The following is a 14,891-nucleotide window of genomic DNA, read 5'->3' as shown; positions in this document are numbered from 1 at the left end:
TGTTATTGAATAGAGATGCAGCATTTGCAGTGGGGAGAAAGTTTGAAGTTCTGCCATTTTTTAAGACTAGCAAATTGCAGTAACTACTTAATTGTTGATTTAACTGCTGATATTTCAGTGGCTACTTCTCAAGTGTTGTCAAGGTTAATAATTTGCTGCTGTAACTTAATTCTCAAATTTTGCTGAGTATCAAATATTCAATGGCTTTTGAAAAGTTCTGCATAATTGCTTATCTTAGCTTATAATAATGCTATGATAGTCTGACAACATATAGAAGCTTCTGTATAATTTATATGAAAGTAGGGCATTGCACCCAAAGTATGAATCTGGTATAAGGAGGACTGGACAAATATGAAACTAACAACAAAAAAAACCTGAAAACCCTAAGATTGTTTTTCTTTGTATGGAACTCCTCTTTTGTTTAGTTTTATTTTAAAATTTTTAAATATATAAAAAATTCTTAGTATTTCTTAATTAGATGAGCTCTAGTATTCTACTGCAATTTTCACTGTAACAAAAATATTTGAGAACTTACTATTATGTACTCAAAAAGTCCTTCATGGATAAAGAACTGCTCTTGACAAAGGGGTGTTCATTCTTCCTTATTACGTAGCTTCACTATCCTTTCATAATTTGTTATTCTTCTTCACCTTAAGCTTAGGACTATAAAAGGAAAGGTAGCAAAGAGATTCCTTAAGAGGTTCATTCAAACACCTTGGCTTGTGCTTCTCTCATTTGCTTTACATTTCCATAACCATCTAGAAAATGGCTTATAGGGTTTGGGAAGTTTTGTTATTGTTTGTTTGTTTTCCAGTTTAAATTTGTCTTTGGTATTTATATTTAATTATGTTTGAACTTACATTTGTTTAATCCCTGCTGACTTTCAACATCTATAGTTTCAATTAGACTTGTAAATATTTTATTTTTCTTTGTAATGATCTTCCTTTCACTGAAATCTTGTTAATAAGTTGAATATGTAAGTTCCCATGGCTTTCTAGAATGATTATTAGTCATGCAGGTAGCAGCACTTTTGTCTTCCTCTAGTTATATATTCTGTAAGTGCTACAAGTTGGTCTTAAAATTGCTGAATGTATTACAGGGAGCTTGTAAGTAATTTCATATTCTCATCATATTTGTTATTACTTAATATTTTTTGGTCCATATCATGAGTTTTATATCCTCTCTTTTTTTGTTTTCCCTGTACTCACTCTATTCTCACAGGAATATGAGGATGCTATGAAATAATGTTTCAATTTTTGTTGACTTGCCATCCCATGTCAAGGGAATCAGATGACTCAAATATGAGTTGCCAGTGCTCTTAAATGAATAATATAAATAATACTTTAGTATTTTGAGTAATAATCAAAACTACTAAAATACTGAATTCTTGTTTCAGAACTGGGACCTATTAACATGTTGAAGATAAGTTTAGGTGTTATCTGTGTGTTCTAGTTGCTGCGTAGTTAAATGACCTTTCCCTTCTATGGCTCCATATATGGCTTTCATGCCTCACTAACTGAATTTTCCTGTCAAGTTCCAGTGGGTCTGAAAGAAAGGTAAATTGCTAAATTTTAATTAGCTTAAGCCTTGGTCAACTATAAATGAATTTACGAAAAAAATCATTGAGAAACAAAATTCTTTACCTCAGAATTCCAGTTCTTCCTCCTGTGCAGGTAAATCAAACCTCTGAAATACCTGCTCACTCTTTGATGGCTTCTTTGGACAATATTATTTCACTGTATTGGTGTGATGACTTTGACATCTTATGCTTGGTAGTAGTATAAGTAAGCTGGTGTTATACAGTGTATATAATGATTAACCTGTGGTAGCTCCAGAATGTCTACCTGCTGACCTGTTTTGAGCACCAAGGATTCAAAACTCTCCTCATTTGTAAATGGTGTTGAATTAGGAAAGTGTTTTGACTCACATTTACTCCTGTTTGTAATTTACTTCACTGAACAAAATGATAGATTGAAAAATTCTTTATAATTTTAGAGGCTTGTTTCACACTGGCTGCTTAGTTGTAGTTCTCATTGTGTGAAGAACTTTCAGACATCTTAAAAAAAGGTTGATCTACTGTCCTCTCTAAGCTACTCCAGAAAAAAAAATTATCTACTCTTGCAGTAATGTTTGGAACTTTTCTAAGCCAAAATAAAATGCTTGCAGTCCAAAGCATGTGAACTTTGTAATAATAATAAAAAAGAAAAGGAAAAAAAAAAGAAGAAATGGGTTAACATAATCTGTAGCACCTGATAAGTAAAATTTAGTTCATAAATTAATTTATGTAAATAGAGTAAGCAGTTTTGCATAACAGATGTTCCAAGGAGGTATTAATACTCATCACTCTGCCTACTGCATGCAGTTAGCCTCCTTCCTTCAGTCTGCAAGGAGGAGCACTGTTGGAATCCCAAACAGTGCAAACTCCATGCAAAATAAATGTTAGTTGGGTATATAACAAATACTCAGTGCAGAACACTTTGATAAATTCTAGAGTGCACTCTGTTGGTTTAAAGGAAGATAGCTTACTGAACTGAAGAGAATAAACTTTCTTTAAACAAGTTTTTCTATGCTTAGGGAAGTTTTGTCATGAAAGAAAACATGACTTAAGGAATTTACTTGTTTATACAAGATTTAGGCAGAATGAAGGTTCAGAAACCCAGTAAAACTTTTATATTAATGCTTAGTCCCATAAGAATACAAGCTGTACTGTTATTTTGGTTTTACTTTATTAAGTCCCTGTAATTTGTAGCTTTTTCCACCTGGCACCATCCCAAACTTAACTGAACTAGCTAAATATGGTGAATAACTAGAAAACTACTGGAACCTTCACAACAGTAAAGGCGTCCCCACCATATTTCACTGGTATCTGCAAGGTTTGCCTGTTATATGAACTGTAAGTGCAGAAACCAGCAACTTTCAAGATGCTTATATAAGAGAGTGGCATGCCACAGACTATGGGACACCAGCAGCAAGGCGGGACGAGTGTGCTGAATAAAATCGGCAGGTTCTGCAGGAACATTTTGTAGACCAGTAGCACACTCTGAAGACCTTGTTTTCCTTGTAGCTTATCCTTCCGCATGTTGATTACCACAATGGCAAATTACAGTGAGGCTGGCAGCTGCGTTGGAAACTGCCTGGAAACAAGACAAGGGTCAGCATGACCTGCCAGAAGTGTGACCTCCCGTCATGTGCGTGAGGAGAATTTTTCTTTTCCTGCCTCTAAACAGCTTCTCACATTTCTTCTGTGACTCCTTCTGTTGCATTGGGCATCTTTAGGGCATGCACTGATCATTAGGGATGTTTTTGGGAAGTGTAAATAATAGCAGAGGCATATTTTGAACTTTCCTTCTAGCAGCAGAAAAAGGGCCAGCAGTTCACATCATGTGGCTGCCTCTTCAACAAGTATAAATCTATTCTAGTAACATTTTCCCACCCAAACATAGTGTCCCGGCGCTCCGTGAGACCATGTGCTTTTTGCAGTCTGGGTCACCCTGACACTACTGGAAACTTAACCACTTAGGCTCTGCCCTTTGCTTAATTCTTGTGCTGCTAGTCCTTGGTCACAAAGTGACAGCACAGAAATTTAAGCCACCTTAACTTTATGGGGAAAACGGCTGAGATAGCACATCTGAGTTGCCCATCTGTGGTAATCGTGGAAAAGAAAACAGGAAAAAGGAAAGAAAATCAGGAAAAGCGCTTGTTTTCTGCAGTGATTGTAACATTGTAACACTGCGGCTGGTTGATACAGTTTGCCCACCGGCGTTTTGCGCGGGTTCTGACGGTTTTTATGAACAAACCCGCTGACGATGGAGCGGCGGTATCCGTGGAGCTGCAGGGGTGGGGGCTGCTCTCTCCCGTGGGACAGCACCCGGGACGGGCTGCCCGCGCTCGGCTGGACAGCTCTCCGGGTCCCGGACGGAGCCGGCGGCCGAGGGGAGAGCGGAGGCACCCCGCGCTCCGGGCCCTCGGTCGGCGGCCCCGCCTCGGGCGCACCGACGTCAGCGCGCGTCAGGGCCGAGCCCCTCGCCCTCCCTCCGCCGCGGGTTCCGCTCTCCCGCCGCTCCTGCTCCCCGCGTCCCGCCTTGGGCTCCCGCAGCCGCCGCCCCAGCCCGGCCCGGCTCCCGATCCCGCTCCGCTCCCCGACAGCCGCGCAAGGCGAAGATGGCGGCGCTCAAACTCCTCCTGCCGCCCCTCGGCCGCCGCATCCTCCTGCCCGCGGCGCGCAGGGCTGAGGTAAGGGCGAGGGGCGGCGGGGAAGGCGGGTCCGAGCCCCTCCGCCTCGCCCTGCCCGCCGGGTGACCTTGGCCGTGTGTGGCGGGGACCAGCCGAGCCCCGGGGAGCGCTTCCCGCCCCGCGGGGAAGCGAAGGCTTTGTTCGCGAGGGGCTTGTCCCGCGGCAGCCCGCGGGCGGCGGGAGGAGGAGGAGGGAGGGCAGAGCGCGGCCCCGCCGCAGGCCCGGGCCCGCGGCGGCTGGGGATGCGGTGACCTTGAGAGGCTGGCAAGGAGGGTTTTGGCTTTGAGGTTTTTTGGTCTTGTTTTTGTATTTAGTTTGTTATTATTAATTTGGATCTCCGTCATTTCAAAGGGCAGCACAGTTACAGTGTGTTACTGTGTATTCCATGCTGCTCCCGCCGCCTCCTCTCCCGGGGGTGGACAGCAGGTGTGCGCAGCTCGCTGGCAGCCCCGCCATCTACTGCTGTCCATAAACGTGTGCTGTGCAGCCCTGCAGCTCCCTTCCTACGGAAAGCTTCTGCCAACGCTCACAGATTTAATGGTTTCCAGCCCACATGTAACCATAGCAAAGTTATTTTTTTGTTTCTTCAGGAAGAAGCGTGTCTGTGGCTTTAAAAAATTTATTTTATTTGAAAAAGCTCAACTTTTCATGCCTGTATTTATTATTCCTGATATCTTTATAGGCAAATCTTAGCACTTTCAGATTTTAATATGTCATATTTCTGCTTTTCCAGATGATTAAAATTTGTTGATTATTCTAGGAAGGAGCTCATCTGTCCCTATGTTACTTCCTTAAACCTGCCAGAGTTGCTGCCAGTTCCTGGGGTCTTAGCTTGCTGTCTCGTGTGCAGGAAAGCATGGGTGATCCCTGGTGCCTCAGGTCCCTGAAAGCCCATTGCTCTCAGACAATGGGGTGGGTATGGAAGGGACAAGGAGAGGAACATATTTAGGACAGAAGAGCAGATACAGTCATTGGAGACATCCAACCTACGAATGCACACTTGTGTAACACATGCTTCTCTGTTCACCACTGTTGCACACAGTCAGGAAGATTAAAGAAAAGGTATCATGTGGCCTCTGAAATACTTTCCTGTGTGTGGGTACAGGGACACAGCAGAGGCCTGGCTTCCCTCCAGCCCTGGCCCTCAAGCCCTCTTGCAGCCCTCTTGTACTGTGATTCCCAAAGCTTAAAACTCCTCTGGACCTGTTCTGACAGGTCCTTCCTGTTCAGAGGTCCCCAGCTCTGGATGCAGTTCTCCAGGTGGGTCTCAGCAGAGCAGAGGAGTAGAATTCCCTCCCTCAATCTGCTAGCCACACTGCTCTGGATGCAGCCCAGGACACGTTTGGCTCTCTGGGCTGTGAGTGCCATGGCCGGGGCATGTGCAGCCTTTCACCCACCAGCAGCACCAATTAGTCAATGAGTTCCTCTCCCCGACTGTACAGGCCTGGGGTTTCCCTCATGCAGGTGCAGCACCAGCATTTGGCTTTGTGGAACCCTTTAAGATTCCCATGGACATGCTTCTTGAGCTTGTCCAGGTCCCTCTGGATGGCATTGTATCCCTCTGGGTTATCGGCTGCACTAGTTAGCTCGGTGTCACCTGCAAACTGGCTGAGTGTGTAGTTGATCTCTCTTTGTCATTGATGAAGATATTAAACAGTTTGGTACCAGCATGACACCCTGAGGAACACCATGTGTCACCGATATCCATCAGGACTCCGAGCCTTTGGCCACTCCCTTCTGGATGTGGCCGTCCAACCAATTCCTCATCCACCAAATCCATTTAATCAAATATATCTCTTCAAATTAGAGAGAAGGATGTGGAAGACTGTGTCAAAGGCTTTACAGAAGTGCAGATGAATCCCTTCATGGGAATGATAGCCCTTCCCTTGTCCGCTGATGTGGTCACTCCATCACAGAAGGAATATGATCAGGCAGGGCTTGCCCTCAGAGAAGCTGTGCTGGCTGTCCTGAATCATGTCCCTGTCCTCCTGTGCCTTAGCACCGCTTCCAGGAGGATCTGTGCCATGGCCTTCCCAGGCACAGAGGTGAGGTTGACAGGCTGGTAGTTCCTGGGGTCCTCCTTTTTTTCCCTTTTTAAAGATGGGCACAATGTTTCCCTTGGGGAAGTCTCAAGGGACTGCACCTGACTCCGTGACTTTTCAAGTACCATGGATCAGTGGAGAAACGTTCATGGTATAATTTGGCATGCAGAAAGCTGTTGCAGTTTTTCTCACATGACATTGTTTCTTATGACCCACATACTGATTTTTTATTGAGCCCATCAAAGCAGAGGAACATCAGGGTCTCCACTGGGAAGGAGGTAAGCTTCCATTCAGAAGGGTTTTCTTAATATTCAGTATAAAGTCTTGCAGCTTTAATTATAAAAAGAGAACAGCTTGTGTAATATTGAAACTGAGCCAAAATTTGTTGCCCTGGTTGTAACTGTAGGAAACTCTTAAGGTAACTCTTCAGGGAAGAATTGGACTATGATCTTCAAAGGGTGTTGATTACCTTGTTTATTTATTAGTTTTTCTCTCTTTTGCAATATAATTTTTTTCACTCCTGCTATCAAGCTAGAACTTGAAACACCAGTACTTTAGCTTCCAGATTTTCTGAATTTACTGATAGTGTTTCAACATAGTGCCTTAGATGTCAGTTTTAATTCTGGTACCTGAACAAATACTTGAGCAGTATTAATGCATGGCATTAGTGGTAAATGCTTAAAGAGAAAAAAGGTAACTGTGGCCTAAGTACGTAACAGTACCACATAGGTTATGATGACTACTATGTAATGACTTTGCACTGTGAGGTCCAGGTTGGGGGTGGAATTTATTTTGATTTCCCTTTTGCCCTCCATATTTCATGCATTTCTTGGAGTCTCCTTGATTATGGGCTGTTCTTCAACAACACGAGGATCTCTAAGACCACGTTAGAAAGTTCTAAGACTGCACAAGGGAACTGAGGGAGGGTTCACTCTGTCCCTGCTTATCATACTGATGGTACAATGCTGTCCTTCCTATTGTTCTGTGACTTGGCCTCCAATTTTGTGGTAGTGTTGTCTTTCTTTCAGCAGTTTCGAATTATGTGTAGTGTCTGGATACCTTTGAAGATCACGTAGCAGTATATAGTCTACGGATAGCTCCAACTTGCACTGAAGAATTGCATTTGTAAATCTGTTCTCAGAAAGGCACAATTTTTGAGTAATTCAGGATGGAATTCTCTTGTTTTGGAGACCTGCACTTTCCTCACTCCTCATCCCTGCTCTCTCTCCCCCCCTCCTTAGTGTTTACAGCAGCAATATCTTTTTGTTATCTATTTTCCCCCTTATCTAGGCAGAGGCATGGTCTTCATTTTAAAGCTACTTTATAATGCCTTTTGTTCATTCACTTTTTTCTTTTATTGTTGTTGTAGATCTGTGGATGCTATTTTTCTACCAGCTGTCATCGCAACACCAAATTTTACACTGATCCTGTTGAAGCTGTAAAAGATATACCCAATGGGGCAACTATACTTGTTGGTGGTAAATATTTAAATTCTTTATGGTTGCAAGCATGTTATGTTAATGAGATACTTTTTGCTCATTTACCTTGTTTCTTTTACTATTAACTAATTTGAGAATCCATGGAATTGCATGATTCTTTCAACAAGTGGCTTCCTACTCTGCTCATGAGGGGCATACTCTTTCAGTGAGAAAATCCAGGTTGTGTCATAGGGAAGGGGACAGAAACTCAGAAATTTTTTTTTTTTTTCCCCACTAGCAAAACCCAAAACCGACTCTATTTGGTTGAATCCAGAAAATGAGCTTGGGAATTTTCAAGATAGCATTGTTATTTGACATTGTTTGATTATTTTATGTTTGAATTCTCTGTATCCTTTGTCTGCATAGTCTCTGGGTCTGTGTGACCTTCAACAAACTGCCTAACCTGTTTCTGTGTTAGGAGGTGAAGATAATACTTACCTATGTTACACTTAATGCTTATGTGTGCCATTTCCAGAAGAGTCAAGAAGTTGCATCATACCAACTTTCACTGTGACTTGAGCTTTTAGATATTGTAGATGCTTTCCACAATTTCATGCTGTTCAATCTGCATTTAAAAAAAAAGTGATTTATCTATTTCTTAAGTTCTTTTAATATTGTAGAAGCAATGAATGTAACATTGTAAAACACTTCAACGGAGATATGTAATGAGGTGAAATTTCTTCTTAGCATTTTGCTTGGGTTTGTTGTTGTTGTTGTTGTTGTTGTTTTGTTGATTTGTGAAGAAAAGAAGATTTGAGGCCAAGATAGGTTGGCCTTGCAGATCTCAGGGGTCTTTTAGAACCTAATTGATTCTGTGATTCTGTGAAAAGGTAGTGCTTGTAGTGTGACATGTTATTTCATTTTAGATGTACTGGAGTCTTGCATAATAGGTGGGAGTGTGAGGCTCTTGTTCCTTGGTGGAGATCTAGATCACTGTGATTCCAGGCAGATATCCTCCCAAGGGTGTTCAGACTCCCAGAGTTTTATCACCGAATTTCACAGGCTAAGCTATGGGATGTGCAGCAAAGATATGAAAGTTAAATGGGTGGAAAGAGATGGAGGAATAATGGGTACAGGGTTGAGGACACATATAAGGAGAGCCATGGCCCTGGAGCACTTCCCTAAAAACCCACTCTGATGGGTAAAGAGCTTTCTCCAAACTGGGAAATGTCTGGTGAGTGGGAGATTCCAGTACTAGAGGGCAAATCTTTCTGGAAACATTGGTTTATTTATTTGACTAAGGAGCTTCTCAGAAAAGATTTTTAATTCCCATACTTCTGAACATTCTGTGCTCTTTCAAACACTTGTTACATAATCAATTTTTTTTTATTTTGTGTAGGTTTTGGATTGTGTGGGATTCCTGAAAACCTCATTGGGGGTTTACTGAAGACTGGGGTAAAGGGAATAACAGCAGTCAGTAACAATGCAGGGTAGGTATTCATATGTCTGTGGTTTAAAAAGTACAGACTAAAAATTCCAATTATGTGAAAAGGCTGATATATATGAAAAAATCTTTCTTTTCACCATCATAATTTTGTATTAACCAGACAGCTTGGTTTGAAAATGGTTTTTTTTGAAAGGAGTCCAGGAAGCTCAGTACTATAAGTATACTCAACTTTGTCAAGGACCAATTGTCATGGTGTAGAGTTGCAGTTGCAGTAATATGGTTATGTTACTATAAATATTTATATTTAAATTTATGTATCTTTAACTGGTTGACTGTAACTGCAAAGTCCAATTGAGAGGCTTTAAATCTAGTATCAGTGATTTTGTGTGTATTTTTTTTTGTGAAGTTCCAAATAGGGATATATTTTTTAAACTCATTTTGGTGCTTTCTGACCCTCTTACTGTATTTGTTAGTTTAAAAAAAAACTCCAAGCAACAGAAAAACAGCAGAGAATATCTGTGATGAATTAATGTCGAGTCTTTTTAATGGGTCTTCAGATTTTTGATTTATTTTTTTGTAATGTTTTCCCCTTAAGAAATTCATGTGGGGTTGAAATTGAGAATACTTCTTTCATGTATAATTTCTCATCTTCTCATTCAGGCTAATTTTTACACAAGCTCATTGCAAGTAAGCTCTCAATACCTAATGATCTCCATATAGAGAAATAACTACAACCACTTCTGTTGAAGCACATTGATGAAAATATAAATGAAATTAGATAAAATATTAATTGCATATTCATTGGATAACAGATTATTTGTATTGGTATTTGGTACATATACAGTCAAATTTAAGCTTCTTAGAGTCTTATGGGAAACAATTTCTACTGGATGATAAAAAGGAGAAAGAAAGAGAGAGATAATTTTGAATAGAAAGATCAAGCACTAGAGTAGTGATCATTAACTTTCCTCATAGTCTTATTTTTGAATAACACACATATATTTGCAGATAGAGAGATTGCACAGATGTTCCTGGAGGGGAGGTGAAAGTCTGAATATGAGAAAAGTAGAAAGAGGAGCACTGTGAAATAGGATGAAAAGGAAGACATTTTGTATTCTATTCTGAATATAGTTGCTGATGTTATAGGTTAGAATTAATTTATGTTGAAATAATGTTAACTTTCCTGAAAGTTCTTTGGATTTTGAGGTGGAAGTGATTTCTGTAAAACTATTGGCTCCTGGCAAGAAAGCACAATTTAATTCCTATTCTCTTGAAACTAGTTTTGTATGAGCATTCATGGAAGCCTGGAGAGTTCCTCACAGAACAGTGTAACAAAATTAAAATGCTCAAGGGCATCTAGAGTTTTTTTTCTAAAAGGCCAGTTTGTAAAGAAAACCAAGTTTTACTCTCCTGTTGAACAGTATAATTTATTTTTAAATGTAATTAATAATAAAATAACTCTTTAATCTATCTTTGCATTTACTGTATTACTACTATGTGAAACTTAGCCTGTTATAGTATGGTAGTCTTTGGAAACCAGGTTAAAACACAGCTGTTGTCAGAAATAAAGTCAGAATTCTCATCACAGCAATTGATATAATTTCTAATCTCTTAATTATCCTGTTAAAAAACATGTTTTTCTTATACTATCCATCTTCTAGGCATTTTCTAATACCATGTCCAAAAGTTTAGTGGTATTATCAAATATTGGAACACTAATAAATGCTTTTACAACTGAAGTAGCACAGCAATCATATACCCTACAGCAGCTGTATTCAAAGGGCCAATTGTCCCTGTAACGTTGAGTGTCAGGCACTTTGTGGAATGAGTAATTTGCCACTTCCAAATTGCCATATGGTCTAGTGTGCTTTTCTTTGGTGACCTTGTGTTGCAGTTGATGCCTGGCTGTGTTTCAGTTTCTTGACTGCAGCTGCTTTCTTTTCTCCAGCTCTTCCAGCAAATAGGAGGTAATTGGTTGTGGTCAGGTTTTCTCGTCCTGCAGGGGTTAGCAGGCAGCCTGTAATTGGAGCAGGGAAGGAGCCAAGTGCACGGACAGACAGCCTATTCTGGAGAGCAGTGCAGCTACATGGATTAAGTCACATGCCTTTCAATATGTGAGAGCCGTGGAATGTTACAGAGCTGTCTGTTTATAACTAAAATAGCAGCAATGGAGACAGCGATTCACTTACATCTCAGGGAAAGCGGTAATTAGGAAGTCCTGAAGTGTTCTTGCCAACTTTTGTAGCTGGAAACAAGGTTCAGCAGAGCCTAGAAATGCTTGGCAGTGTCTGGAAACAACTTTAAAGGAGTAGGATGTTCACAAGTTGACATCCTACTTACTGTTCTGTGCTGCAGTGTCATTGGGAGGAGATTCCTCCTGCAAAAACTTGTTCAAATCATGTAATTGCTGGCAAGTGAAGTCCTGGTTTTTGGCCTATTTAAGGCTTTTCAATGACAGGTTGTAGCGTAATGGGGTGGTCTTTGTCACCCTGCTCAGCCTACTGTGTGCTGCTGCACATTGTGCTCGTGCTCATGCTGTGTGCTAGCCAGCGAAACAGCACCTTTAAGAGCAGTTACTCTTTTGCCAAGCCAAACAAGGCAAAGTGTTTGAAAGTGAAGCAGTTCAAATATCCAGTAGCTCTCGTATTTACACAACTTGCTGCAGGGGAAACTGAAGCTTGTGAACCAGGGCAATAGTGCAAGATAACTGCAATAGATAGGTGTGCTTCTAAAATACACCCTCTCACACCTTCCCCTATAACTTGTTTTGCTTATATTGTTCATACTGTAAATACTTTATTTACACTGTGTTTTTGTAAGCCCTTTAAACTGAGAGTATTCCATCTCAGTAGGTTACCAAAATCCATTTTATTATGATTTTTCTTCGTTTTTGTTTTAATTTTGTTTGTACCACATTTTCCAGTGTTAAAATGAATAAAAATATTGAAAAATAGTAAATAAATGAAAGTAAATCAATGGATAAATAAATAAATTTTTAAAATCTTATTTTAAACATTGGTTCAGTAAATTCCCAACTTAGTTGTGATTAATATACCATACCTCTTTGGCTATTTTCTCATCTCCATGTAACTTCGTGGTATCTTGTTGCATTCTGATTTTAAGTTACTTGGAACTTGGGACTTGGCTGTTTTGGCTCAGCCTATGCTAAGACTTTGCTAATGCAGGCTACCTGTTGTTTCAGGACCTGTGTTGCAACAAAAACTATCAACATAGCCAAATATTTAAAATGAAAATTTTAAAAACGTGCATGAAATCATTATTTTAATTAATTGTGCTTAATAAAATGGATAAATAATTTTGGCTATAATCACATACTGAAATCAGCATTTTCACTGTATATACAGCCTGAATGGGCTGACTTTTGCAGACTGAAAATTAAGCCCATTATTTGTGATAACTGTGTGTGTGGTCTGATTGTTTTATCTAATTTTGGTTTTGTCTGGTTTTGAGACTTAAAAATGCATCCTTTTTGAATGCAGTAGTGTTGAATAAAAGGTTTTCACTTACACTAAAAATAGAGAAGTCACAGTTAAGATCATAATTGCTTATCACCTGGGTGATCATCTGAAAGGCGATTGACAGCATCTGTCAGATTATCACTGGTTCAGACTGTGTTCTTACAAGGCATTATCAGCTTTTTGAACCTTTGGTCTCTGTATTCTTTTTGAAGGTCTTTTAATGTTGCAATGTCATGCATTAGGAAGGAAAAGATGACTTTGAGATAATAATTTGCACTTTTAAGCATGGTGCCTGAGTGCCAGTACTTAGCTCTGTTAAGCATAACACTCTTGTTTTCCTAATGGGTTGGGCTTTTTGTGGTTCCCAAATCCCCAAAAGGCAGTACTCTGTGCAATCAGATGCAGTGGTAAACTCACTGCACCCCGTATTCTAAAGCACAAAATATACCTTTATATTAGTTGAAATGAAATAATTTGGATTTAAGATGCCTTGATAAATGTTCTGTAAGTTAAAGTTTAAGGTTGTCTCATTTTCCTGTTGTTGCTTTGAATTGTATTTTTCTGTTAAAACCAGAATGTGTCTGTCATATTTGCCATGAATTTCCCGGTTTTTCTTGCATGTAACTCATGTGGCTTAATTCCACTGTTATTCTTACTAAAATATCTATCTTCTGTCTGTCTCTCTGTCTGTCTTTATCTTACTTGCCCTTATTAAAAACATATTAAAATGTAAATGTATATATATTAAAAATAACATCATGTGGAAATTACATTTTAAATTCACAGAAGGTTATAGAGTTTTTCCATATGGTATTAAGTATTGAGTGGTTTTAGTGGAACAAATTAGGCAATCTCTTGGTTCAGAAAGTTACAATGTAACTGAAAATATCTGAGGAACAGGCAAGGAGGCTTGTATGTACACAAAGATGGGATCAAGGTGACGCTCAGAGTGTCTTATATCGTGTGTGTAATTTTTGTGTATTTATAAGAAATTATTCAAATATCCCAAATTAGATATATTTTCAGAAATTAAAAAGAAGGCCACGGGTGACTCTTACCTCTCTTGGTAGAGAGAGAAGAGCAGAGTTGTATAAAATCCTGCACATGTCAAATTGCCAAAATCAGGAGACTATATATTTTTCAGTGAATTTGATTATTTGAATTTGATTTTTTTTTAAATTGTCTTCATTCTTTATTAAAAAAAACGAATCAGGTGCTTTATTGCAGCTGTTAAATTGCTGACACTGTTTGAGCCGTAAATCCCTGAAAATCTGCCTGGGTCATCTAGCTAATTTTAGTGTGGAGGTGATTTAGTATTTTGGCAGGGCAAATTGTACTAACTTTGTACTACGTGGAACTATTGAGAAATCAGCTGTGGAGATAACTTTCTGGTTATGATGACGAATGAGAAAAAAAATAGATACAGAACTCATCATGGTTGAGGAACTGGTTATAGAAATGGCAATGAAAGTTAAACCTCTTTCGGCTAGGTGACTTCTGAAGTGCGATGCATTCATGATGAAATTTACATATTTATCAGATTACTTCTATGCAATATACCTTCTCTGCAAAAGAAAAATATGGTACATTTTGGGCCTTCTGAATAGAGCTGTTTTACTTGTTATTATGAAGACACAGTACACCATTTCATACCAGAAAGGAATGTGGAGAGAGGAGACTGCTGCTGATGTAACCATGCAATCTACAGTATTTCTCCTCTTCAGAAATTATCTGCCTTGTACGGACTTGGCCTATATGCCTGCACCCATCAGTGTCACAGGAGAAGAGCATCATTTTTGGAGGAGGGTGGAGGAACAATACTGCCATTTTGCTGTGAGACTCAAGAGGAAATTATGAGAGCAGAGAGGAAAGAGTTCCCATGAGAATACTTCGGCAGCAGAAGGACAAGGCTCCAGTGCAGACACTGCAGAGAAGGAGTAGAGGGAGAGTAAGGCTCATGAATGCCAGTTTGCACACAAGGCTTTGTGATTTTCCACAGGCCTGGCCTCCCTCCCTCCCTCCCTCCCTCCCTCCCATTGTCTGCTGAACAGGATTGCCATAGCATATGGCAGCACCCATACTTCTCTCTTCCCCCTCTTTTTTCAGTCTACAGAGAGTTTCTTTTTTCTTTCTTCAGAGGGCTTCATCCTCTCTTTTTTGCTTTCCATTTAGCAATTTACAATCAGACATGTGGGAAAATGTCCTAGGAAAAGAAGGTGCCTGAAGACAGTGTCAAGACATTTGGCTAAAGAAAAGAAAAAACAAGGCAAAT

General features: G+C 39.9%; 1 protein-coding gene across 1 annotated transcript in view; it reads left to right on the top strand.

Moving 5' to 3' along the window:
* The first annotated feature begins 3,936 nt into the window (after positions 1 to 3,936).
* The window catches only part of OXCT1 (3-oxoacid CoA-transferase 1), an 83,333-nt gene continuing 72,378 nt past the window's right edge, over positions 3,937 to 14,891 (top strand). Inside the window, exons 1-3 of the mRNA XM_039709921.1 lie at positions 3,937 to 4,233; positions 7,645 to 7,753; positions 9,093 to 9,183. Coding sequence (XP_039565855.1) covers positions 4,162 to 4,233; positions 7,645 to 7,753; positions 9,093 to 9,183 — 272 coding nt within the window. The 5' untranslated portion in view covers positions 3,937 to 4,161. The remainder of the gene's footprint in view (positions 4,234 to 7,644; positions 7,754 to 9,092; positions 9,184 to 14,891) is intronic.

The sequence above is a fragment of the Passer montanus genome, unplaced genomic scaffold, assembly GCF_014805655.1.
Source record: "Passer montanus isolate IOZ18808 unplaced genomic scaffold, ASM1480565v1 scaffold22, whole genome shotgun sequence".
NCBI classification, from domain to species: domain Eukaryota; kingdom Metazoa; phylum Chordata; class Aves; order Passeriformes; family Passeridae; genus Passer; species Passer montanus.
Note: the sequence above shows the minus strand (reverse complement) of the source record. Positions and strands in the feature narration are given on the sequence as shown.